At 44.5% G+C, this 27,721-nt stretch overlaps 1 protein-coding gene across 1 annotated transcript; it reads left to right on the top strand.

Moving 5' to 3' along the window:
• The first annotated feature begins 694 nt into the window (after positions 1-694).
• On the top strand, positions 695-27,721 carry LOC138756673 (uncharacterized). Its single transcript, XM_069923060.1, has 3 exons — positions 695-1,307; positions 1,558-2,500; positions 27,616-27,721. The coding sequence occupies exons 1-3, from the start codon at positions 695-697 to the stop codon at positions 27,719-27,721; spliced, it is 1,662 nt and encodes a 553-aa protein (XP_069779161.1).

Genomic DNA, 27,721 nt, shown 5'->3' with positions numbered 1-27,721 from the left:
GCAAAAGCCCCGCCAAGTCTGGCACCAGCAGCTACAGCCCCGCCAAGTCTGGCACCAGCAACAAAAGCCCCACCAAGTCTGGCACCGGCAGCTACAGCCCCGCCAAGTCTGGCACCAGCAGCAAAAGCCCCGCCAAGTCTGGCACCAGCAACAAAAGCCCCGCCAAGTCTGGCACCGGCAGCTACAGCCCCGCCAAGTCTGGCACCAGCAGCTACAGCCCCGCCAAGTCTGGCACCAGCAGCTACAGCCCCGCCAAGTCTGGCACCAGCAGCTACAGCCCCGCCAAGTCTGGCACCAGCAGCTACAGCCCCGCCAAGTCTGGCACCAGCAGCTACAGCCCCGCCAAGTCTGGCACCAGCAGCTACAGCCCCGCCAAGTCTGGCACCAGCAGCTACAGCCCCGCCAAGTCTGGCACCAGCAGCAAAAGCCCCGCCAAGTCTGGCACCGGCAGCAAAAGCCCCGCCAAGTCTGGCACCAGCAGCTACAGCCCCGCCAAGTCTGGCACCAGCAGCAAAAGCCCCGCCAAGTCTGGCACCAGCAGCTACAGCCCCGCCAAGTCTGGCACCAGCAGCTACAGCCCCGCCAAGTCTGGCACCAGCAGCAAAAGCCCCACCAAGTCTGGCACCAGCAGCAAAAGCCCCGCCAAGTCTGGCACCAGCAGCAAAAGCCCCGCCAAGTCTGGCACCGGCAGCAAATGCCCCGCCGTCTGGCACCAGCAGCAAAAGCCCTGCCAAGTCTGGCACCAGCAGCAAAAGCCCCGCCAAGTCTGGCACCAGCAGCTACAGCCCCGACAAGTCTGGCACCAGAAGCTACAGCCCCGCCAAGTCTGGCACCAGCAACAAAAGCCCCGCCAAGTCTGGCACCGGCAGCTACAGCCCCGCCAAGTCTGGCACCAGCAGCTACAGCCCCGCCAAGTCTGGCACCAGCAGCTACAGCCCCGCCAAGTCTGGCACCAGCAGCAAAAGCCCCGCCAAGTCTGGCACCGGCAGCAAAAGCCCCGCCAAGTCTGGCACCGGCAGCAAATGCCCCGCCGTCTGGCACCAGCAGCAAAAGCCCCGCCAAGTCTGGCACCAGCAGCAAAAGCCCCGCCAAGTCTGGCACCAGCAGCTACAGCCCCGCCAAGTCTGGCACCAGCAACAAAAGCCCCACCAAGTCTGGCACCGGCAGCTACAGCCCCACCAAGTCTGGCACCAGCAGCAAAAGCCCCGCCAAGTCTGGCACCAGCAACAAAAGCCCCGCCAAGTCTGGCACCGGCAGCTACAGCCCCGCCAAGTCTGGCACCAGCAGCTACAGCCCCGCCAAGTCTGGCACCAGCAGCTACAGCCCCGCCAAGTCTGGCACCAGCAGCTACAGCCCCGCCAAGTCTGGCACCAGCAGCTACAGCCCCGCCAAGTCTGGCACCAGCAGCTACAGCCCCGCCAAGTCTGGCACCAGCAGCAAAAGCCCCGCCAAGTCTGGCACCGGCAGCAAAAGCCCCGCCAAGTCTGGCACCAGCAGCTACAGCCCCGCCAAGTCTGGCACCAGCAGCAAAAGCCCCGCCAAGTCTGGCACCAGCAGCTACAGCCCCGCCAAGTCTGGCACCAGCAGCTACAGCCCCGCCAAGTCTGGCACCAGCAGCAAAAGCCCCACCAAGTCTGGCACCAGCAGCAAAAGCCCCGCCAAGTCTGGCACCAGCAGCAAAAGCCCCGCCAAGTCTGGCACCGGCAGCAAAAGCCCCGCCAAGTCTGGCACCGGCAGCAAATGCCCCGCCGTCTGGCACCAGCAGCAAAAGCCCTGCCAAGTCTGGCACCAGCAGCAAAAGCCCCGCCAAGTCTGGCACCAGCAGCTACAGCCCCGACAAGTCTGGCACCAGAAGCTACAGCCCCGCCAAGTCTGGCACCAGCAACAAAAGCCCCGCCAAGTCTGGCACCGGCAGCTACAGCCCCGCCAAGTCTGGCACCGGCAGCTACAGCCCCGCCAAGTCTGGCACCAGCAGCTACAGCCCCGCCAAGTCTGGCACCAGCAGCTACAGCCCTGCCAAGTCTGGCACCAGCAGCTACAGCCCCGCCAAGTCTGGCACCAGCAGCAAAAGCCCCGCCAAGTCTGGCACCGGCAGCAAAAGCCCCGCCAAGTCTGGCACCGGCAGCTACAGCCCCGCCAAATCTGGCACCAGCAGCAAAAGCCCCGCCAAGTCTGGCACCAGCAGCAAAAGCCCCGCCAAGTCTGGCACCAGCAGCTACAGCCCCGCCAAGTCTGGCACCAGCAACAAAAGCCCCACCAAGTCTGGCACCGGCAGCAAAAGCCCCGCCAAGTCTGGCACCAGCAGCAAAAGCCCCGCCAAGTCTGGCACCAGCAACAAAAGCCCCGCCAAGTCTGGCACCGGCAGCTACAGCCCCGCCAAGTCTGGCACCAGCAGCTACAGCCCCGCCAAGTCTGGCATCAGCAGCTACAGCCCCGCCAAGTCTGGCACCAGCAGCTACAGCCCCGCCAAGTCTGGCACCAGCAGCTACAGCCCCGCCAAGTCTGGCACCAGCAGCTACAGCCCCGCCAAGTCTGGCACCAGCAGCAAAAGCCCCGCCAAGTCTGGCACCGGCAGCAAAAGCCCCGCCAAGTCTGGCACCAGCAGCTACAGCCCCGCCAAGTCTGGCACCAGCAGCAAAAGCCCCGCCAAGTCTGGCACCAGCAGCTACAGCCCCGCCAAGTCTGGCACCAGCAGCTACAGCCCCGCCAAGTCTGGCACCAGCAGCAAAAGCCCCACCAAGTCTGGCACCAGCAGCAAAAGCCCCGCCAAGTCTGGCACCAGCAGCAAAAGCCCCGCCAAGTCTGGCACCGGCAGCAAAAGCCCCGCCAAGTCTGGCACCGGCAGCAAATGCCCCGCCGTCTGGCACCAGCAGCAAAAGCCCTGCCAAGTCTGGCACCAGCAGCAAAAGCCCCGCCAAGTCTGGCACCAGCAGCTACAGCCCCGACAAGTCTGGCACCAGAAGCTACAGCCCCGCCAAGTCTGGCACCAGCAACAAAAGCCCCGCCAAGTCTGGCACCGGCAGCTACAGCCCCGCCAAGTCTGGCACCAGCAGCTACAGCCCCGCCAAGTCTGGCACCAGCAGCAAAAGCCCCGCCAAGTCTGGCACCGGCAGCAAAAGCCCCGCCAAGTCTGGCACCGGCAGCTACAGCCCCGCCAAGTCTGGCACCAGCAGCAAAAGCCCCGCCAAGTCTGGCACCAGCAGCTACAGCCCCGCCAAGTCTGGCACCAGCAGCTACAGCCCCGCCAAGTCTGGCACCAGCAGCAAAAGCCCCGCCAAGTCTGGCACCAGCAGCAAAAGCCCCGCCAAGTCTGGCACCAGCAGCAAAAGCCCCGCCAAGTCTGGCACCGGCAGCAAAAGCCCCGCCAAGTCTGGCACCGGCAGCAAATGCCCCGCCGTCTGGCACCAGCAGCAAAAGCCCCGCCAAGTCTGACACCAGCAGCAAAAACCCTGCCATGAAGGCTTGGGACGGCTTCAATAAAAACAATTCTTGACAAACAATACCCCATGGGAGCACCTTCTGGTTTCAGGTCGAACTCGGCATTCCGGCTTGCCACAAAATTGCGATCGTGCCGTCTGATTTCTCATGTGAGACCAGGGTGCTCAGGTCAGGGTTACCTATAGGACGGCACCCACGACCGGCGTCCCGCTGATGGGAAGGCGATGCCCCGCCGTTCACGTGGTTTAGGTCAACGCATCAGTGCACGTGTAAATTCTTGTGGTCAGGGACCAAAGTAACATCTCTTCCACTGCCTGAGTAAGGCAGCTCGTTCATCAGCTCAGCCAATAGACCTGATTCAAGTTCCTTCTATCAAATTGGTCAACCAACATTCAATGAGAATTGGGGATCATGAGACCAAAAGGTGGAGGAGCAGAAAGTGGCTATTCAGCCCATCGAGTCTGCTGGATCTATTTTCCCGCTCAGCCCCGCTGCCCGGTATCAGGCCAGTGCTGAATTAGTTGTTCTATGTCGTGATTGAAAACATATACGTTTGTATAGAATGGCGCACTTCACCAAGTTGAAGAAACAGAAATAGAACGCATTCTCTTCATGTGCCGGAGCTCAGATTTTTATTGTCTATTGTCATTGTAAAGAAAGCATCAACCGCCCCCTCCCCATATTTCACTAGGTTCAGCATCACTCTGGTAAGTGGAACTAAATCAAGATGTCTACAGCATCTTCTGCCAAATATACTTAATTACACTGATTCAGGAAGCCTCTACTTCACCAATTGAAAAAAAACAATGGTGTGTGGTTGCATTTGTCTCTTGCTGCCTCAGGATACTCCAAAGTGCTTTCCAGCCAAAGACTGCCTGTGAAGTGAAGTTACTGCATGCCAACCAATTTGCACACAACACACTCTCACAAATAACCCGATCATCTGTTTTCATTGGGATTGATCAATGAATGTGCACTGGTACAATTTAGAAGGTGCACAAAGTCCAATTTTACATTTTATCCAAAAGAGTGATATCTCCATGAAGTAGATTATTTGATTCCGAGTCAAATCGAAGAGCCACATCTGAGAACATCTGTACCAGTCCTCAATTGGTGTCATAACCATTCTTGATCACTACAATTGATCTTCATGAAAAGTTGACTAAAGAAGGCTGAAGTGAAACCTCAGGTTTGAGCGCTATTTCTATGAAGTACATGAACAGACAGTCAGAACACAGTAAGAATACCCACTGCCTAAACTCCTCAATGTGTGAAAACTATTGTTATTCCTCTCTTTTCAATAGAAGATAGGAGCAGGAGTAGGTCATTCGACCCTTCGAGCCTGCTCCGCCATTCAACGAGATCATGGCTGATCTTAAAGTTCAGTACCCCGTCCCCGCCTTCTCTATAACCTTTAATACCCTTATACTGAAGAAATAGATCTAATTCCCTCTTAAATAGATTTAATGAACCTGCCTCTACTGCCCTCTGTGGCAATGAATTCCACAGATTCACCACCCTCTGGGTCAAGAAATTCCTCCTCATCTTGGTCCTAAATGGTTTGCCTATTATCCTCAAACCATGGCCCCGGGTTCTGGATTTTCCCATCATTGGAAACATCCCATCGGCATCCATTCTGTCCAGTCCTGCCAGAATTTTATAGGTCTCTATGAGATTCCCTCTCAATCTTCTAAACTCCAGTGAGTACAATCCCAATTTGCGCAATCTTTCCTCATAAGTCATTCCTGCCATTCCAGGTATCAGCCTGGTGAATCGCCTCTGCACTCCCTCCATTGGAAGAACATTCTTCCTTAGATAAGGTGACCAAAACTGCACACAATACTCCAGGTGGGGTCTCACCAAGGCCCTGTACAGCTGCAGTAAGGTATCCTTGTTCCTATACTCAAACCCTCTTGATATGAAGGCCAACATACCATTTTCCTTTTTAACCGCCTGCTGTACCTCCATGCTCACCTTCAGAGACTGATGTACAAGTACCCCTAGGTCTCTCTGCACTTCCCCATCTCTTAATCTATTGCCATTCAAATAGTAATCTGCCCTCTGGTTTGTATTACCAAAGTGGATAACCTCACATTTATCCACATTGTAGTGCATTTGCCATGTATCTGCCCAGTCCCTCAATTTATCCAAATCACACTGGAGCTTCCTGACCCCCTCATCCGTGCACACAACTCCTCCTAGCTTAGTGTCATCTGCAAATTTGGAGATATTACATCCAATCCCCTCATCCAGATCATTAATGTAAATTGTGAACAGCTGGGGTCCCAGTACAGATCCCTGTGGTACCCCACTGGTCACCGCCTGCCATTCAGAAAACGAGCCATTTATACCAACTCTCTGTCTTCTACCTGCCAGCCAGTTCTCAATCCACATCAATACTTTGCCCCCAATCCCATGAGCCTTGATTTTGGAAGCCAGTCATTTATGCGGGACCTTATTGAAGGCCTTTTGGAAGTCCAGGTACACCACATCCTCTGGCTCTCCCCCATCTATTTTACCTGTCACCATCTCAAAGAATTCCAATAGATTTGTCAAGCATGATTTACCTTTTGTAAATCCATGTTGACTCCGTCCGATCCCTTCTCTGCTAGTCATATGCTCCGCTATTACATCCTTAATAATGGATTCCTTCATTTTGCCCACTACTGATGTAAGGCACACCAGCCTATAATTCCCCGTTTTTTCTCTACCCCCCTTTTTAAATAGTGGGATAACATTAGCTATCCTCCAATCCATGCGTACTGATCCTGAGTCTGTCGAGTTCTGGAAAATAATTCTTAATTCTTAATCTGAATGGCCACTTCCTTAAGTACCCTAGGATGTAGATTATCAAGCCCTTGGGATTTATCTACCTTCAATCCCATCAATTTCCCCAAGACCATGTCCTTAGAGATACTGATTTCTTTCAGTTCCTCCCTTGCATTAGTCTCTATGTTTCCCAACATCCTTGGGAGGTTATTTGTAACCTCTCTTGTAATGAACCTTTAAATTCAATTAAGTCCTTAATTCAGGGACACAAGAGTCAAAAAAAAAGCAAAAACAATAGGGCTGAAGGTTTTATATTTAAATGCATGCAGCATAAGAACTAAAATGGATAACCTTTTAATACAGCTACACATTGGGTATGATGTAGGTATGATGTGGCCATCACAGAGTCGTGGCTAAAGGATGAATGCCATTGAGACCTGAATACCCAAGGATACACAATGTACACACATTATAAGGATAGAGGGATGGGGTGGCTCTGTTAGTAAAGAGTGGCATTAAATCATTAGAAAGAGGTGACATTGAATCATTGTGGGTTGTATTAACAAACGGCAAGGGTAAAAAAAACACTGTTGGCAGTTATATATAGACCTCTAAACCAGGATGTGGACAACAAATTATAGCTGTAAATAGAAAAGGTGTGTCAGAAGGGCAACGTTAAGGTAGATTGGAAAAACAAGGTTGGGACTGAATCTCAAGAGAGAGAATTTGTGGAATGTCTATGAGATCATTTTTTTAGAGCAGCTTGTTGGTGAGCCCACTTGGAGATCAGCTGTATTGGATTGGTTGCTGCGATTAGAGAGTCAAGAGTAAAGAAACCATTAAGGGGCAATGATTCACTGATGATTGAATTCAATTTAAGATTTAACAAAGAGAAACTAAAGTCAGTGGAGTAAAGGGAATTACATTGGTATGAGAGAGGATCTGGCCAAAGTAGATTGGACAGGGGCACTGTTAGGAAAGATGGCAGTGCAGCAATGATGGAGTTTCTGCAAGAAATGAGGAAGGTGCAGGGTAAATACATAACCAAATATAGGAAATATTTAAATGAAAAAATGCCACAACTATGGTTGACAAGGGAACTCAAAGCCAATGTAAAAGCAAAAGAGAGGGCATACAAGGAAGCAAGTATTATTGGGAAGATAGAGGATTGGGAAGTTTTAAAAACTTTACGGAAGGAAACTAAAACACTCATCAGGAGGGTAAAGACGAATTATGAATGTAGACTAGCAAATAATATTATAAGAAGATACCAAAAGCTTCTTCAGGTATATAAAGAGTGAAAATAGATATAGGACCATTAGAAAATGAAGCTGGAGAAATAATAATAGGGAACAAGGAGATAGCAGAGGAAGTAAATGAGTATTTTACATCAGTCTTCCCTGTGGGAGACATTAGCAGAATATCAGGGAAGGGAAATGAATGCAGTTTCTATATCAAGGGAGAAGATGGTTGGAAAGCTGAATGGTCTAAGGGTAGATATGTCTCCCAGACCTGATGGATTGCACACTGTTTCGGTGGTGGTAAAGATTGTGGAGGCATTGGAAATTATCTTTCAGGAATCATGGCATGGACCCAGAGAACTGTAAAACAGCAAATGTCACCCCTCGATTCAAGAAGGCAGAGAGGCAGGAGAAAGGAAATGGTAGACCAGTTAGCCTGACATCAGTGGTTGGGAAGATGTTGGATTTAATTTTCAAGGATGAGGTCACGAAGTAGTTGGAGGGACAAGACAAAATAGGCCAAAGCCAGTATGGTTTCCTGGTGGGAAAATTTTACTTGACAAACCTATTGGAATTCTTTGAAGAAGTAACAAGCAGGCTGGATAAAGAAAATGCAGTGAATGTTGTGCATTTAGATTTTCAGAAGGCCTTTGAAGAGATATGAGGCAACTTAACAAGATAAGAGCTCATGGTATGACAGGAAACTTACTAACATGGGTAGAGCATGACTGATTTGTAGGAAGTAGAGAGTTGGAACACAGAGCTGCTTGAAGAACTCAGCCAGTCTCACAGCATTCATATGAGGCAAAGATATATAACCGATGTTTCGGGCCTAAGACATTCCTTAAGGCCTGAAAAATTGGTAATATATCTATCTTTACCTCCAATGGATGCTGCAAGACTGACTGAGTTCTTTCAGCATCTCTATGTTTTGACTACAATCACAGTGTCTGTAGACTTTCATGTTTAACAGCAGAGAGTCAGAATACAGGACCATATTCTGGTTGGCTGTTAATGGTGTTCAACAGGAGTCGGTGTTAGGGCCGCTTCATTTTATGTTATATATTGATGATTTAGATTATGTATGAATGAACGGCTTTGTGGCCTACTTTGCAGATGATATGAAGGTAGGTGGAGGTGCAGGTGTTGAGGAAACTGGGAGGCTCCAGAAGGATTTAAACAGATTAGGAGAATGGGCAGAGAAGTGGCAAATGAAATATAATGTTGTTAAGTATACGGTCATGAACTTTGGTAGAAGAAATAAATAGGCAGATGGGGAGAAAATTATAAATTCCCAGAAACAAAAGGACCTGGGAGTCCTTGTGCAGGATGGCCTGAAGGTAAACTTGCAAGTTGAGTCACTGGTGAAGAAGGGAAATGCAGTGGTGAGATTCATTTTGATAGGAATAGTATACAAGAGCATGGATGTGGTGTTGTGAGGCTTTATAAGGCACTGGTGAGAGGTCACTTGGTGTATTGTTAGCAGTTTTGGGCTCCTCATTTAAGAAAGGATAGGCTGACATTGGAGATGGTTCACAGGAGTTTCACAATGCAGATACTGGGAATAAAAGGGTTATCATATGAGGACGGCTGCCCACTCTGGATCTTTTTATTTCCAAATGCCACCAAGACATCAACCATCTCAACTTCATCACTCCCCTCTCTTATTCTAATCTCACCTCCTCCGAATGCTCTGCCCTCCACTCTTTCCGCAATAATCCCAACCTCAGTATCAAATCCATAGTAATGAACAAATGACAACTCTCAGACACCTCCTCCTACTTACCCCTTCCACAGAATTCCACCACAGCTCATCAAGCCGCTGTCTCCAACACCATCTCTAACCTCATCATCTCCCTCCCATGGCTTCCAATCTTATTGCTTTCCATTACTGCACTGCCTGGTTCTACCTTTTACCCATCCAGGTTGGCCCATTGTTTCCACTTGCTCTTTCCCCTTCCGAACTAGTTTTGTCTTACAGTGACTCTATCTTTTCTCCCCTGATCCAATTCCTTCCCACCTACATCCTCGACACCTCATATGCCTTCTTTCACATTGGGAAAAGTATCAGGTTCAGTGGGTTCACAGAGAGATGAGTCTGGACATGTTACAATCACATGTAACTTTTATTAACACACAGGAAGCAAACAGGGAAAAACATTAAACACTGATCCAATTTGCCACATTATCATCCAGATCATTGATATAGATAACAAATAGCAATGATCCCAGCACTGATTTCTGAGGCACACCACTAGTCACAAGCCTCCAATCTGAGAACCCATCAACCATCACCTCGCTCTGGCTTCTCCCGTATAGCCAATGTCAGCATGAATACTGAGCATCTGAACATTCCTGACTAATCTCCCATATGAGAGATTAAAGGCCTTATTAAAGCACATGTAAACAGAATCCACAGCATTTCCTTCATCATCCTTCCTAGTAACCTCCTCAAAAGACTCTATCAGATTGGTTAAACATGACCTACTATGCTCAAAGCCATGACGATCCCTAATTAGTCCATGGCTATCCAAATAATTGTATATCCGATCTCTTAGAACACTTCCCAAATATAGGACAAAAGGACACAACTTCAGGATTGAGGGGGTCCACTTGGAAAAGAGATACAGAGGAATTTCATAAGTCTGTGGAGTTTGTTGCCACAGGTGGTTGTGGAGGCCAGGTCATTTTTGGATGTATTTAAGACAGGGATTGATAGATAGCCAGGGAATAGGGCTGAATGGGAAAATGGATCAGCTCATGATAGAATGGTGGGGCAGTCTCGATGGGCTGAATAGTCTATTTCTGCTCCTGTGTCTTATGACCTTATGGTCTTATGTAAAACTCGCTCACAATTTAAAAATAACAATTTTTTTTTTGCTGTCAGCTGGTAAAGCTGAGCTGCTGTTCTTGAGAGAGGCTCTGCCCTTGCCTGAGATTCAATTTAATTTAGACATCCTGCACGGTAATGGACCCTTCTAGCGCACGAGCCCATGCCATCTAAATACCCCAATTAACCTACAATCCATACATTTTGAAGGGTGGGAAGAAACCGGAGCATCTGGAGGAAGCCCACGTAGACACGGGGAAAACGTACAGTACAAACTCCTTACAGACCGCATCGGATTTGACCCCGGAATGCTGGCGGTGTTATAGCATTGCGCTAATGGGTATGCTAACTGTGTCGCCCTTGATTGAGAATAAGTGATTGACCTTCCAATAACTTAGGACTTCAAAATGGTACAACTCCTTAGAAACATGGGTGGACAATATACTTTCCATGTTTTAATTAAATCAGAATATCTTTTCATCAATACTGAATGAAAACAATCTCTCCTGGTGCCCCAGGATGTTTGTCAATGAATATGTCCATTCCAGTTCATTTCCCTCTGGTATTTCTCATTGTTCATAACTTCAATAATTTGCATAAATAAGCTGCATTGATGTTAATACTGCTAAGACTGAAAAGGCTTGCACAACAAAATATTCTTTACCTTCTGATTCCAGCTGTACAGGAAAATTAAATCTTAATATGACAACAAAGACACCAGGAGCCAAAAAAATATTTGGCCACAACTTCAAAGCACTTCATGTAATGAATCACTTTTCAAGTACAAAAACTGCCTACATTTTTTAGACTTTTCAGCGAAGTTACGATAGATGTTTGAAGAACCCTGGAAGAATTTCGAGCTCTTTCTAATTATGACTGGAAAAGAATCTTTTGATTTGTCTGACAAATCCAGAAAATAAATATGCAGTTCTAGTCCTTTTTCCATAGATGCCAGGAAAAAGAGACATAAACTAATATTTTCTTTTTTTCATGTCTTCAGCTGGTAATTGGAATAAATACTCTGTAACTGATATTTACAAGAGCAAATCATAGATATATATAAAATCCTGCTCTTCAATGGAAATTAGGGTGGAGTGCATAAAAGGGTTCTTCTCCTTTTGCATTCTCCCTCTGTAAAAATTTGTATCTAAAATTCTGCCTCCATAATGTTGCATATGTGATGAATTGAAATGAGAGATAGTTAAATTTTCAAATTTGCTATATTTCACAGGAAGCAAGTGTATATGCTAAGGCACATTATGATCAGAGGTACATATGTGGTTCAGGGAAGCAGAAATTTCATGACTTGTGTGCCTGGGAAACCTAAGCTAAACTATGCCTCCGACATCATTTAAATTAGATCGGACAATATGGGCATCATTTGCAGGTACAACAATCTTTCTAAGCACCAATGATTAGCCCACATACCTTCTCAGTTATTCTGAACACAGCAAGTTGTGTACCATCTGTGTTGTCTTACGTTCCATGTGACGGTTGTCACATGCCCCTGGTGCTGCTGTATTCTTTTATCCATCATCTATAGATCAAGACGATTCTTATGTTGTTGTCTCTGTTGCATTCCCTGTCCCTTCCCATTATAAACTTTAATGTGGAGGCATCTCTACAAGCGAGGTCAGGAGCTTCAACAGTTATTACGATTGGGATTAAAGTAAAAATGATCACAGTAGGGTTTCCGAGGAAAGATTTAAAGAAAATTACAAGGTGGCAGTGTTGATAGGACAACCTGTATTTATCTGATGTGTGGAATTTGATGAGGACACAAACAACGTTATTTCTAATGAGCCTCATGTGGTGACACATTCACTCACTCTCCGCAAAATTACAAAATCAAATTGCCTGGGTTCAGCCTCTAAACCTTTCCTATCCATATCTACATGTATTTTGAATGGAACTATTGTCTTTACTTCCACTGCTTTCTTTGGCTGCTTATTCCAAATACCCACCATTGTCTGTGTGAAGAAGGTGGACTTCAGGTCCATTTTAAATCTTTCCCATCTCATCTTAAATCCATGCCTTCTAGTTTTACATACATCTACTCTAGGAAAATGCTGGGACTATTTACCTGCTCTACTCCCCACCATGATTTTATAATCCTCCAGGAGGTCCCCTTTCAGCCGCCAATGCTTAAAAGAGAAAAATCCCAGTCAATCAACACCCCAGTCCAAGCAACATTCTAATGAAATTTTTCTGAAGATTAATGAGACCTTTCTTATAGCTGGGTGACCAAAACTGTCCACAGTATTCCATGTCCGGACTCACCAACACCCTGTAAAGGTGCAACATTGCAACCTTACTCATGTACTCAATGTCCTGACTGATGAAAGCTAGCATGCTCAATTCTTTCTTCATTTCCTGCCTTCCTGTGTTGGCATTTTCATGGAACTCTATGCCTATATCCCAAGTCTCTTTATTTCATGATATTCCCCAGGGCCTGACCATTCACCATACAAGTCCTGTCCTGATTTAATCTACCATTCCTTGGGCGAAATTCCCAGTTCTTCTAAATCTTAGATAAACTTTTTCACATGTCCACTATGAATTTTGGTGTCATCTTTAAACTTACCAAGTTGTTAATTAGATGACAAACAACAGTGGACCCAGCACCAATTCCTACAGCACACTACTGGTCGCAGGCCTCCAGTCAGATTAACAACCCTCAACTATCATCAGGCCAATTGTGGATCCAATTGCCAGCTCACCTTGACTTGACCTTTCAGAGCAGCCTAGCGTGAGAGACCTTCTCAAATGTTCTGTGGCAAATAACTTAGCCCTGCTCAGAATAACTAGACTTAACACCATTTTTCTTGTCACATGTTTTAAGATTGAAGTTTGGCTGTTGATTGACATTGTAGGATTTGTGTACACCTAAACATTCAACATTCAAAGTATTCTAACAGCTTTGAGAGCTGGTAAGCCTGGGAACACTTTTGTCAAAGCACCTCTGGCCATATTGATGGTAGGACCAATGAAGTGAACCAATGTACTTACTTCCTCAAAAGCCTAAGGATGTTTAGTATGTCCGCAAGGACTCTTAGCGATGGAGCAAAGAAAGATTCCTGTCCAGATGCATTACATCGCATGTGGGTGTTGTGGATTAATTGAGTGTAATTTGGCAGCACGAGCTCATGCGCCAGAAGGGCCAGGTAAAAGTTAGATCCGAAGCCAGGAATTTTCCATTAAGTTTGGTTAGGCCATATATGGTGCCTTTCATAATATTTGGGACAAAGGCACACTTTATCCTTTATTTGCCCCTTTGCTCCACAGTTATAAATTTGTAATCAAACAATTCACATGTAATTAAAGTGCACATTCCAGATTTTGTTAAAGGGTATTTTTGTACATTTTAGTTTGAGATTTTTTATACATAGCCCCCTTATTTCAGGGCACCATAAAATTTGGGACAAAATAGTGGTATGTAGATTAAAGTAGTCATATTTAGTACTTTGTTGCATATCCCTTACATACAATGTCTGCTTTGAAGTCTGTGATCATAGACATCACTAGATGCTGTGTATCTTCTCTGGTGATGCTCTGCTAGGCATCTACTGCAGTCATCTTCAGCTCCTACTAGTTTTGGGGGCTTGTCTCCTTAAGTTTTCTCTTCAGGAAATGGAAGGCCATGCTCAATTGCATTTAGATCAATTGATTGACTTAGACAGAATATGCCAGTTTTTTTTAGCTTTGAAAAGCTCCTTTTATCTAGCTCTAATTTGGTCCAATCTGGTTTTTCCCTTGTTTGATAAAAATCTGATAGGTATCTTAATTGTGCTGCTCTATAATAATTCTTAAAGTTTGGTACCTGTAAGCCCCCTTGTTTGTACCATTCTGTTAATTTATCTAGCACTATCCTCGGTTTCCACCCTTTCCATAAGAATTTCCTTATTATTTTCTTTAGCTCCTTGAAGAATTTCTCTGTTAGGTGAATTGGTAATGATTGAAATAGGTATTGTATCCTTGGGAAGATATTCATTTTAATGCAATTTACCCTTCCTATCAGTGTTAGTGGTAAGTCTTTCCAATGTTCTAAGTTGTCTTGTAATTTCTTCATTAATGGCTGATAATTTAGTTTGTATAGATGGCCTAGATTATTATCTAGTTGTATACCTAGGTATCGGATTGCTTGTGTTTGCCATCTAAATGGTGATTCTTTCTTAAACTTTGTGAAATCCGCATTATTCATTGGCATTGCTTCACTTTTATTTGCGTTGATCTTGTACCCCGATATTTCTCCATATTCCTTCAATTTCTTATGTAATTATTTTATTGATATTTCTGGTTCTGTGAAGTATATGACATCATCTGAAAATAGACTGATTTTATATTCCTTCTCTTTTATTTTTATCCCTCTTATTTTATTTTCTGTTCTTATCAGTTCTGCCAGTGGTTCTATAGCTAACGTGAACAGTGAAGGAGATACCTAAGTGGGATGAAAAGCTGGTGCAACATAGGAATTCACCAGTACTGCACCATCTGCTCAACATTTGGAAGAAGATTCACATAGAAAGGAATAAAACATATTATCAACTGCCAAAATTAATATTGACGCAAAATCAACGAATCCCTTTCACAATAGATAACCTTTCCTTTAGAGAATGGGAGAGAAAAGGGATCAAAAGAATAGAAAATTGTTTTTTGGGAAATAAATTATTATCTTTTGAACAAATGAAGGACAAATATGGTATAACTCACGGTACAATGTTTGCATACCACCAACTGAAAACCTACTTGAAGGACAAATTGGGAAGTAGACTGAGGTTACCAGAAGAAAGCAATTTTGAATATATGATTACAGACACAATGATAATTAAAATATTTATAACAAACATGTACATCAAATTGCAAGAGAAAAAGAACAAGGAAACAAGCTGTAAACACAAACAAAAATAGGAACAAGATCTAAACATAAAGATAAAGAATGAAACATGGGAAAAGCTATGCTCCGGAACTATGAGAAATAGAATAAACATGAGGTTACATATATTACGCAATATAATTGGTTACACAGGCTATACACCACACCCCAAAAGTTAAATAAATGGGACCCAACAGTATCAGACAGATGTTTTCGTTGTAAGAAGGAAATGGGAACAACAGTATATGCAATTTGGGCATTTGAGAAAGTGGAAAAGTTTTGGGAAGATCTAAACCAGGTTTTAAATAAAATCACAAAAAGCAACATACCAAAAAATCCAGAGATCTTTCTTCTAAGTAATATAAGAAGTAAAGAACTTGGATTCGATTTGGATGGAGCATAAAAAAGATTTATTATGATAGCCTTAGCTGTAACAAAAACAATGTATTATGTCAACCTGGAAATTAGAAGATAGCCTGAGAATACAGCAATGGTACATAGAAATGAATAAACCATTGGAAAAAATAACATATAAGAAATAACATCACAGTATTCGAACAAATTTGGGAACTGTACATGGAACACAACAGAGAAATCCTACCGCGTACCTCCACCCCCTAAAATGACAGAAGGAGAAGAAATGAACTGACCCAATAGGTAAAAGTAGAAGACACAAATTTCTTGTTTATTTTCATTTTGTGATGACATTGTTTAATGGGTTTAATGTATCATATAGGTTGAACATTGAGTGGGTGGGGGGGGGGTGAAGGAGGGAGGGATGGGAGGGGGAAAAAGGGGAGAAAATGACACTGTGTATATTCAAGAGGGAAATGTTTGTGTGTATTTTGGTTAGTATGGTTCATAGTGTGAAAAATAAAAATATTTAAAAAAGAAAAGCTCCTTTGTTGTTTTTGCAGTATATTTGGGATCTTTATCTTGGTGTGGGATGAAGCAATGACCAATGAGTTTGGAGGCATTTGCTGGAACTTGAGCAGATAAGATGTTTCTATACACCTCAGAATTCATTTTGCTGCTGCCATCAGCAGTTACATCATCCACAAAAATAAGTACACCAGTACCTGAGGTAGCCATACATGCCCAAGCCATAACACCCCAACCGCTATGTGTCCCAGATGAGGTGGTAGGCTTTGGATCTTGGGCAATTCCCTTACACCTCCACACTTTGCTCTTGTCATCACTCTGATACAGGTTAATCTTGGTCTCATCTGTCCACGAGTCCTTTTTCCAGAATCCCAAAGATTCTTTTAAATACTTCTTAGTGTACTGTAATCTGGCCATCCTGTTTCTGTGTCCAACTAGTGGTCTGCATCTTGCAGCGTAGCCTCTGTTATTCTGTTCATGAAGTCTTCTGTGGACTGTAGTCATTAACACATCTACACCTGCCACCTTCATGAGACTTTCCAGCAATACTGGAAATTTAATGTCCCAATTGCAGATAATTTGACTCAGGCAACCTACTAATAAAACAACAGAATCCTATAGAAACACAAATATAGAGCTTCTCATTGTTTGAACAATATTTTGTCATGGATTTAACTGCTCACTGTAGTAAATGCTGTAAATTGCATTGTGGGAAATCCTCTTGTAGCTTAATGATAGTTCCTCTAGTCAAAATGACCATACATGAATGGGGACTGGGATAGATTTAGAGTTTAAGACAACAAAAATCAGCTACCCACAAGAGCATGATTGGCAACGGTGGAATCAGCTTGGTCTTCAGCTTTGCTGCATCTATCTTTTTTATTGTGAATTTGCATATTCAATTAGATATCATTGGAAAGGTTGCTCCCATATTTCTCAAACTTTTGTTCTTCTAGATTCAGAAGATAACCACTGGTTAATGAAATTTAGCAAGGTACAAAAATTCAAGGTCAATGGATGTGCAATACATTGCATCTATACGCAAGGGTACAGTAGATGTGATGGTGATGTATTACCTTGCTTTGTGTGACTCATAGAATCAGATTTCAGATTTATTGTCAGAATACATAGATGATTTTACATACAACCCTGAGATTCATTTTCCCTGAAGGCAACGAACAAAGAACTGTAAATAGAAAATTAATGTAAACAAACTGACTGTGCAATACAGAGAGAACAAAACAAAAATCAATAAAGTGCAATGGAAGAATCCTTAAATGTGTCTCTGATTGAGTTTGTCATTGAGGAGTCTGATGGTGGAGGGGTAGTAGCTGTTTGTGAAGCTGGTGGTGTGAGTTTTGTAACACCTATATCTCTTTCCTGATAGCAGCTGTGAGAACAGAGTATAGACGACACTTTCCTTATTCTAATATATCCTCATTTCAAAGTATCATCTTCTAAATCATGAGCTGTGATATCCCAAATTTCCATCTCTTTAATCCAAATCAAACTCTGTGGCTGTTACTTTATGTAGTTTTAATTCATTGATAGAATGAATAAACATTTTGCATAGCTTCACAATAAGACTTTAGTAATGATGAATAACAAAGTATTTACTGTATATTTGAGATACAAAAGGTATTTAAAAAGATACAAAAACTCAAAGAAAAATTTCTCATGCTCATGCTTCCTTCACATCTTGGTGAATGAAAGGCAAGCTATCAGTCTGGATGGATATTACAAAATATTATATCATAGTCACCATGGTAACACTACAAACAATAGTTCTCGTAAAGGGACAGGCACAAAATTAAGTAAGGATCAAAAACACAAGGTTCTAACCTTTACACAGAGAGTGTGCTGGGTGGTGAGGGTCTTTGCTGATTGCTGCTGCTCTCTGATGGCAGTGTTCCCTATAGATGTACTCAATAGTGGGGAGAATTTTGCCTGTGATGTCCTGGGCTATGTCTACTACTTTGTAGAGGGGCTTTACACACGGTGGGGGGGGGGGGGTATTGGTGTTTCTATACCAGACTGTGATGCAGCCAGTCAGCACACTTTCCACCACACCTCTGTAGAAATTTTCCAGGGTTTCTGATGTCAAACCAAATCTTCCTTCGCATAGTCCTGAGGAAGTAGAGGCACCGACGTGCTTTCTTCACGAGGCCAATGGTGTGTCGGGTCCAGGAAAGATACTCTGAGATAGTGACTACCAAGAACTTAAATTTGCTCACCTGCTCCACCTCTGATCACTGGATTCTATACATCTGACTCTCCTTTTCTCAAATCAACAATCAGCTCCTTAGTTTTGTTGACTTTGAGTGTAAGGTTGTTATTGGTGCACCATTAAGCCAAGTTTTTGATCTCCCTCCTGTATGCTGATTCATCCCTTTCCTTTAACACAACCCACTACTGTGGTATCGTCAGCAAATTTGATGGTATTATTGTCATACTAAGCCACACAGTCGGAGGTGCAAAGAGAGTAGAGTAGGGGGCTAAGAACACAGCCTTGTGATGTTCCAGTACTGATGAAGATTGTGGAGAAGTTCTTACCAATCTTCACTGATTGTGGACTGGAGGTGATGAAATCCATGATCCAATTACACAGTGGGGTATTAACTCCCAGGTCTTGGAGTTTGCTGATCAGGTTTGAGGGGATGATGGTGTTGAATGCCGAACTGTAGTTGATAAAGAGCATCCTGATGTATGAGTCTTTGCTGTCCAGGTGTTCCAGGGCTTTGTGTAGAGCCAGTGAGATGGCATCCACTGAAGATCAGTTACTACGATAGGCGAACTTGGAAGGTATCCATGTCACTGCTCCGACAGGAGCTAATTTGCTTCATTTAAGTGCTACTGGTCGATAGTCAGTTTCATGAAGCAATTTGATATTAGTACTTTGCAAACCTCTCGGGAATTGACACAGATGTTTCATCTTTTTTTCTATTTTAAATTGAAATTAGATTTCTTTCAGTAAGGTTTCACTTATTTTTATACATTAACATATAGATTTCTGTCCTGGAAGCTTAAGATGGCCAGCACTGTCAATGCATCCTTTAACCAGCACAGCTAATATAAATTATTCGGTTATTATTTCATATGCCAGACCTCACTGTGTGCAAATCTGCTGCTTAATTTTTCCAAATGGCTACAGTAACCTTTCCAAAGTATTTTCATTACTTATGAAGTGCTCTTCCAGCACTCATGAAATGGAGCCTCAGGCCATCACAAAACTTCCATTCTTTGTTCTTAGCTTTCAGACTGGTTTCTGTGAAATTAACTGAGCTGCAATAATATCTGTCTCCATGTCGTTCATTTCAAGCCTCATCTTCAAGAAAGGAAATTAGAAAGAAGGACAGCGTTTGTGTAGGAATGCAAGACTGACTTCTGAATTAAAATACTTTTTTTCTGCTGAGTGAGGAAGTTTAATGGGAATTTGCAGACAAGCCATGCATTGATATGCTTGTATTTTCTTTTTTTTACTAATACTCAAAACTTAGTAATCTTATTTGGAATGGAAGGAAATGCTGGAAATATCAGAGAATAGACAGCATCTGTGGACAGAGAAATAGATGTTTCTGATGTTTCATAGCCAAGACTTTACATAATTGGTTGGAAAGTGGGAAAACAAATGAATTCTGAGGTTCAAGAATTATATGGGAGGCATGGCTAGGACATAGGGAATAGCCCTGATAGGAGGAGGCAGTGTGGCCCAGGCAACCCCAAATGTTTACAGAGGTATATAGTTAACAGGTTAATACGGACAATTAGAGAGAAAACAAAGAGGCATGATAGGGGAGTGAATTGTAAACTTGAGTCATTGGTGGAGACTTAAGGTGGAAATACTCAACAGATCAAATACTATTTGCACAAAGAGAAAAAAAATAGTAAGTAAATTAATGATATTGTTGAATTTGATCCAAAGCCACTTAGGCTACAATATGGAAGAATAAGGTGGTGTTATTCATGCTTTGTTGGAACAGTGCAGAAAGCCACAGACAGATAGGCGAGTGAGAGTGGGATGTTGAAGTAAAAGGCAAATGGCTTGCCATTGTGGCTGGTTTCTTTAACACTGAGGTGACTATATTGAGAGCAGTGAATGTGATACACCAGATTACAAGTGAATCTCTGTTTCATTTGGAAGGATTGTCATGGACTTTGCCTAGGGCCGGTCGCTGCAGGAAACGCTTCCGTCAGACAACAGAGGCGATGCTCAAATGAGCAAACGTGCATGCATGGGCCGACAATGAGAGCAAGGACAGTGTTATGATCACCTGCAGGGAAGAAGCGAATTGGGCAGCAAGTGGGCGGGGTAGAGAAGGATAATGCTGGGATTTTTTTCAATATGGCTGGAAATGGAGAATAGAAGATGCAAAATGCTGAACCAATCAGTGTACATCCTCTTTATTTTGTATGCTATGAATTTAGCAGTTCCTACAGATTATTTGGGTGCCTGGATGAAAGATAGAAAAAGGGTAAAATAGTAAATGTTGCATAGCTGCAGTTGCATGTGTAAGTGCTATGGAAAAGAAAATGGTTGGTTATCATGGAGGAATAGAACAGGGAACCACAAAGAGAACAGTTCCTTTAGAATACTGGTGTGTCTGGTGTAGAAATTCAAAAAGGTGGCTGAAATTGGAAAATGGTGGAGGGGCTGCAGCTGTTCCTGAACCTGGTGGTGTGGGTCTTGAGGCACCTATACCTCTTTCCTGATGGCAGCAGTGAGAATAGAGTGAGCGCTGGGTGGTGTGGATCTTTGATGATTGCTGCTGCTCTCTGACGGCAGCGTTTCCTGCAGGTGTACTCAATAGTGGGGAGGATTTTGCCTGTGATGTCCTGAGCTGTGTCCACTACCTTTTGGAGGCCTTTATACTCGGGAGTACTAATACTCGGGAGTATTAGTATTCCCATACCAGACTATGTTGGTATGCTGGTCAGCACACTTTCCACCACACCTCTGTAGAAATTTGCCAGGGTTTTTGGTGTCCTAGCAAACCTCCATAAACTCCTGAGGAAATAGAGATTAGGTTGAGATGTGATGAAAGATATGGGAAATGACTAAGAAATGTTCAAGGACTAGTATAGAAGGGAAGCCTGATTAGGAAAAAAGTGAGGCATCTTCGAAGCAGGTATGCTGAAAATCTTGTCAACACACCCCATCGGATGGAGTGGGAGGAGCAGAGTGATCGGGTGGGAAAAAATACAGTTGAAATAGCTGCGGAATCAGTGCCTTCAAATGGATGTTTGTGACCACCCTATTCCCTGAGGAGACAGAAAATCCAGAAAAAAATAAAGGAAAGGAAGAGTCAAAGATAGTTCACGTGAATCTTTACCTTTTGCTTAAGCACCATAATAAAAAAAAAGTTGAACAGCTCATGTTAAATAAATAATCTGTGGTGGCTCACCTGCTAGGAAATCAAACTGGCTCGGGAAGTCTTGGGCTGCGCAACGACATCACCTTCAGCTTTGTGTGACGCGGGGGTGGCTGGGAGCCCAGGTTTTAAAGAATGCACAGGTCCAAAAGTTCTTTTCCATTTGAACTCAACTTGAACTCGATGTTTCATTTTGCACCGCAATACAGAGACCACATTGGTGACCCCGACAGGCCCAAAAGGCCTTTAGACCCAAAATGGACAACTCAGCAGTTTCCCTCAAACTGCCTGTGTTCTGGACAAATCAACCAGAACAAGCTGAAGTCCAATTCCACTCTCGACAAATAGTGGCAGATGTCATTAAACATTACTATGTGGTGAGCACCCTCAACCAAGAAACAGCAGGTCGAGTAGTTGACTGATCATGGCAGGAATCTGGCTCTTAAGGACCTACTTCTCCGCACATACGGTCTCTTCCAAATTGAGTGAGCTATGCGGCTCCTGCATATGGGTGATTGCATCCTGTCGGAGCTAATGACTGACATGTTGGTGCTGGCAGACAGTCATGAACCTTGCTTGCTCTTTGAGCATATATTCTTAGAGCAGATGGCAGAGGATATCTGACTCATGTTGGCCAAAGACTGGTGGTAATTACCCATGCAGATGTTCTGTGGCGCATGAAGCAGAAGGGTGGGTGCCCCACTGCAATTAGTGCTGTGTTAGGCCCAAAGGACAAGATTCCACATGCACCAGCGACAAGGACACAGACAACCCTGAATAAAGAAGTCACCGAGTCAGACGCCTGGTGTTTTTATCACCAATGATGGGATTCTGGAGCACGCTGTTGCCGACCACCGTGTGCATTTCCGGGAAACACCAGGGCCTACTGTCGCTTATGGCTATGGTGGCTGGCCACCATAACAGTCTGCTTTACATATAGGACAAACTCTTCAGCAGCAAGTTTCTGGCCGATGCAGGAGCTGAAATTAGTTCCTTCCTCTGACCAGTTACGATACCGATACCAGGAGTGAGGACCCAGTTCTCACGGCAGTTAATAAAAGTACAATCTGCGTGTACGGTACGCGAACCACACCCTTGTGGTCCAGCGGCAACAAATTCTTCTGGAGATTCATACTGGCTGCATTCTCTCAGCCGTTGCTTAGAGCAGACTTTCTCAGAGCTCACTCACTGCTGGTAAATTTAAAGAAACACTGTACAGGCTGGTAGATACAGCACAGGCTGGTAGATATGAAAACCTTGCAATCTTTCCACTTAGGTGAAGCCAAACTACCTGCCCCACATTTGGACTTAGTGGTGTACTCCACTAATGAATTTGCCAAGAGTTCCAGGACATTGTTGAGCCACAGTTCTCCACGGCCACACCCAAACATGGCATCACACATAATATCCTGACGAATGGACCTCCACTTCACACCCGAGCCCACCAACTACTGCCCGACAAGCTGCACGTGGACAAACAATAGAGGAAATGGGAACATGCGCAGGTCTGACCGCCCGTGGGCTTCCTTGGTTCACGTGGTGCCCAAAGCTACAGGAGACTGGAGACTGTGTGGGGATTACCTCTGACAGAGGTCCACTGTTTACCTCTGCTCTATGGGACACACTATCTCGACTGTTGGGAACTTGTCTTTATCATACAACAGCCCACCATCCGCAGTCCAACGGCCTGGTCAAAAGATTCTACAGGCACTTAAACACTGCATTGATGGCCTGCCTCCATCGACCAGATTGGGCAGATGAGCTACCCTGGATACTCCTTGGTATACCAACTACTCCCAAGGAGGATTTCTAGTCATCATCAGTGGAATTGGTATATGGGGCTCCACTCATCGTACCTGGAGAATTTGTACTAGCAACTCGAGGATAAGGAGTGCCACCCTCTGAAGTCCTAAATAAACTATTGGAGCGGCTCGGCAAACTGGCTCTAGTTCCCACATCACAACATCGCATCACAACTTCCTTCATCCCAAGAGCCTTAAAAAAATACAAATTTGTGCTTGTGCTGGATGTGCGCATGGACTACCTCTGCAAAGGCCTTATGAAGGTCCATTTAAAGTACTGCGGCATAATGGCACAACCTGTGTGCTGGATGTAGGAGGGCAATCAGAGGCATTCAGAATTGATCGCCTTAAACCTGGACCTGGGCAAGCCTGTAGCAGTACCACCAGCGTGCAAATGAGGGAGACCACTCAAGCGCAGCAGGAAGTCAGAGACAGAGAGACCAGCGTTAGTGCCTCTGTAAACTGGTTTGAGGTGGAGGGGAGGTCACGTGGTGGCTCACCTGCTAGGAAATCGAACTGGCTTGGGAGGTCTAAGGCAGTGCGATCTCGTCACCTTCAGCTCTGTGTGGCGCTGAGGTGGCTGGAAGCCCGGGGTTTTAAAAAATATGCGGGTCCAAGAGTAAACTGTTGTTTTCCATTTGAACTTTACCACAACCCTTCATTTCACACCCCGATGCAACGACCACAAATCAATAATATCAAGTTCAGGTTCAATTTAATTTGTCATCCGATTGTACCAGTATAACCCAACGAAACAGCATTTGCCAGTCTACAGTGCAAAACAAGCATACAGACATAACATATGTACAGTACATATGTAAATATATCAATATATTATTAATAAATAGTAGAGTCAGAGAGAGTTGTTTTAGCAGTCTCACTGCCCATGGGAAGAAGCTGTTCCTCAGCCTCATGGTTCTGGCTCTAATGCTTATGGAGTAATGATAGGAGTAGCTGGAAGTTACTACGTGCAGGATAGTAGGGGTCCTCCCTGATTTTGCAAGACCTCTTTAAATCACAATCCCAGTAAATTTCATCAATGGGAGGAGGGAGACTCCAGTGATCTTCCCTGCCACTTTTATTGTCTTGTGGATTGACCTTTGAACTGTTGGACTACAGTAACTGTACCACACTGTGATGCAGCCAGCCAGGATGCTCCCGATAGAGCTCCTGTAGAAGGTTGACAGAATGGTGGCCGTAGCCTTGCCTGATTCAGTCTTCTCAGGATGTGCAGTTGCTGTCACGCCTTCCTGACAAGTGAGATGTCATGTGTCCAGCATAGTCACTTCTTCAGTGGACTTCAAGGAATTTGCTGCTCTCCACTCTCTTTACTACCGAGCTATTAATATGTAGTGGAGGATGGGTGTCCCTGGTTCTCTTGAAGTTCATGATCATCTCCTTTGACTTGTCCACGTTAAGACTCAGGTTATTATTCTTGTAACGTTTCATAAGATTTTCAACTTCTTGTTGCTAATGAAGCCAAACTACTGTGTCATCTGCAAAAGTAATGACTTTGCTAGAGCAGGATGTGGCGATACAGTCGTGGGTCAGTAACGCGACAGGAGTGGGCTGAGCACCAGTGCTCACCGTGATGGTGCTCGACATTCTGCTACCGACTGGGACAGACTGCAGTCTTTCCATTAGGAAGTTCAGAATCCAGTTATAGAGAGGGGTGTTGAGTCCCACTGAGGGCAGCTTCTCCACCTGCCTCAGGGATATGATTGTATTAAACTCCGAGCTGGTCAATGAACAGCAACCTGGCATTTGAGGCATCCTTCTCCAGGTGGGTCAAGATGAAGTGGAGGGATGAGGTCAGTGGAATAATTCCATCTGTAGGTGAATTAAATGGGTCCAGTGTCTTTGGAGGTGGACTTTGATACATTCCATCCCAAGATAGTTGAAGCAATGCCACTGGGCAGTAGTTGTTGAGGCCTATTACTGTCACCCTCTTTGGTACTGGGATAATGGTGGCTGTCTTGTGACACGCAGGGATGATAGACTGTAAAATGACATGTTAAAGATTTCCATAAGGAGCTCTGTTGATTGGACTACACAGTCCTTCTGTATGTTGTCTGGTCCCACTGCCATCTATGGGGTCACCCTGGATAGAATTGTCGTCACCTCAGCTGTGGTTATACAATGGGCTGGTTCTTCAGGGGAAGACAGGGCTTTGTGGACATCAGCCTGTTCTTCCCGTCAAACCATGCGTTGAAGATGTTTACTCTGTCCTGAAGGTAGGCATTGTTGTCGCTGATCTTCAAGGTTCTCTTGTGATCTATTATTGTTTTGAGACCTTGCCACATGTGCCTCATGTTGTTGGTGATGCACGACTAACTATGGATCCTCTGTGCGTACCTACACTTCGCCTTGGGATTGCACGGGAGATTTCAGCCATTGCTGAACATAGTGCCAACTTGTCTCCTGTCCTGAAGGCTGCCTTTTAAGCTCTGAGAAGTGCTTGGATCTCTGCATTAAACTATGGTTTCTGATTTGCCTTGGTTGTGAAGTACTTGATCTCCTTGACATTCTCGATGCACCTGCCTGTCACTGAGGTTGTGTACTCGCCGATGTTTACATGGCTGTTGTATGTGGCTGCTATTCTAAAATAGGTTCAGTCCATGGTCTCAATGCACTCCTGTAGTGGTGCTGGTTCCCCACCCCCACCCACTTCCTGATTGCCCTGCAAATTGAGTTCATTCTTCTGGCAGGCTGCATGCCGGGGTTAGCAGGATAGATATGTGGTTCGTGTATTCAAAGTTGAGGTGAAGGGCAACCTTGTACACACCAATGACATTGGTGTACAGTTGATCTAGGGTATTCTCTCCTATAGTGGTGAAGTAGACATGCTGTTGAAAACATGATAGAACACTTTTCAGGTTGTCATGGTTGAAGTCGTCAGCTATAATCATGCAACTGTCAGGATGAGAAGTCTGGGCTTCACAGAATGCACTATAACGCTCCTTTCATTGCTTCACCCTCATTTGCCCAAGCGGAACATAAACTCCAACAATCCGCATGGCTGAGAATTCTCTGGGCGTAGAACAGTCTGCATTTTGCCAACAGGTACTTTATCTCTGCTGAGTAGGAGGTTTTTACAACAGAGACATTTGTGCACCAGTTCTCCTGATGTAGTTGAGAGGCCTGTTTTTGTGCTGTACAGCTCTATGAATGTCTACAAATCTTTCCTATAGTGTGGTGACCAGGAGTGTGCACAGTACCTGTACTCCATCTGAGGTTTCACCAATACTTTATAAAGTTGGAGCATCACCTCTCTGCTCTTGCATCTCCTCACTATTAAACTCCATCCGTAATTTCTCAGCTCACTTTGTTAACACATTGATTTCATTTTACACTCTATATTATCAACACCTCTACCAAATAATTGTTCCATTTGTACCCTTACTAATCATGGTGCCTATTTCTATTTACAATCGGACTACTAACAGCAATGATCTCAGCACTGATGCCAGTATATAATCACTACAAACAACATTTCACTGTCACCCTGTCACCTATGCCTACCCAATTTTGGATTCCATTTACCAATGTATCCTGGTCACTAATCTTTTGAATCAGTTTCCTAGATTGCCAAAGGTCTTACTGAAGTTCATGTAAACCTAATCTACTATACTGGTCTCATCAATACACTTCGTTCTCTCCAAAACATTGATTGTCAGACTGGATGTGCCCTTGACATAGCTATGCTGACTGTCTTTGATTAGATCATAGAACATTACAGCTCAGTACAGAGTGTTTTGTCCATGATGTTGTCCTGACCTATATACTGCATATCTACCAAAAAAAACTAAACCCTCCCTACCTCATAACCCTCTACTTTACTTTCATCCATGTGCTTGTCTAGGAGTCTTCTTAAATGCCCCTACTGTTCCAGCCTCCAAAACCACCCCTAACAATGTATTCCGGGCACCCATAACTCTCTGTGTAAAAAAAAAACATACCCTTGAAATCTCCCCTCATCTTTCCTCCATTCACTTTGTACAGATGTCCTCTGGTATTTGCTACTCCAGGCCTGAGAAAAATATGTTGCTTGTCAACCTTATCTATGTTTCTCATAATCTTGTAGACTTCTATTAAGTCACTTCTTGTAGCGGCTACTACGGTAGAGCTACTAAAGTAATACAAATGCACACGGCAGATTAATCAACTCAAGACTGACTTTATTCAGGGTTTACAATATTCTTTTATACCCCACATGTCCCTGGCTCCACGGGACAAGGCACGTCATTGCTATTGGAATGCATTCGATCCACGGGACCGGCAGGTTTAAATTAATCCTTGTGAGTGTCCTGCACCTTCCGGCAAGGTACTCAGCAGGACAACGTGCTGTTCTCCAGCACACAGTACCGCTCTATTAGGTGAGTATTCACTTGTTTGTTTATTTGTTTCGCAGCTCGCAGAACCATGCCGGTGATGGTTTGCGACACCGCGCTGTGCGCTCGCTTGGCCCACTACACGGCCGCTACATCACACCCCCCAGAATCATCACTGGAAACTAA

This window comes from Narcine bancroftii, chromosome 3, assembly GCF_036971445.1.
Source record: "Narcine bancroftii isolate sNarBan1 chromosome 3, sNarBan1.hap1, whole genome shotgun sequence".
Classification (NCBI taxonomy): Eukaryota; Metazoa; Chordata; class Chondrichthyes; order Torpediniformes; family Narcinidae; genus Narcine; species Narcine bancroftii.
This window is presented reverse-complemented; position numbering and strand designations above follow the sequence as displayed.

Coding starts and splice junctions, on each gene's coding strand:
- LOC138756673 (XM_069923060.1), top strand. CDS start 695: ATGCCCCGCCGTCTGGCACCAGCAGCAAAAGCCCTGCCAAGTCTGGCA. Junction 1,308..1,557: donor CTACAGCCCCGCCAAGTCTG/GCACCAGCAGCT, acceptor TGGCACCAGCAG/CTACAGCCCCGCCAAGTCTG. Junction 2,501..27,615: donor AGCAGCTACAGCCCCGCCAA/GTCTGGCACCAG, acceptor TTTGTTTCGCAG/CTCGCAGAACCATGCCGGTG.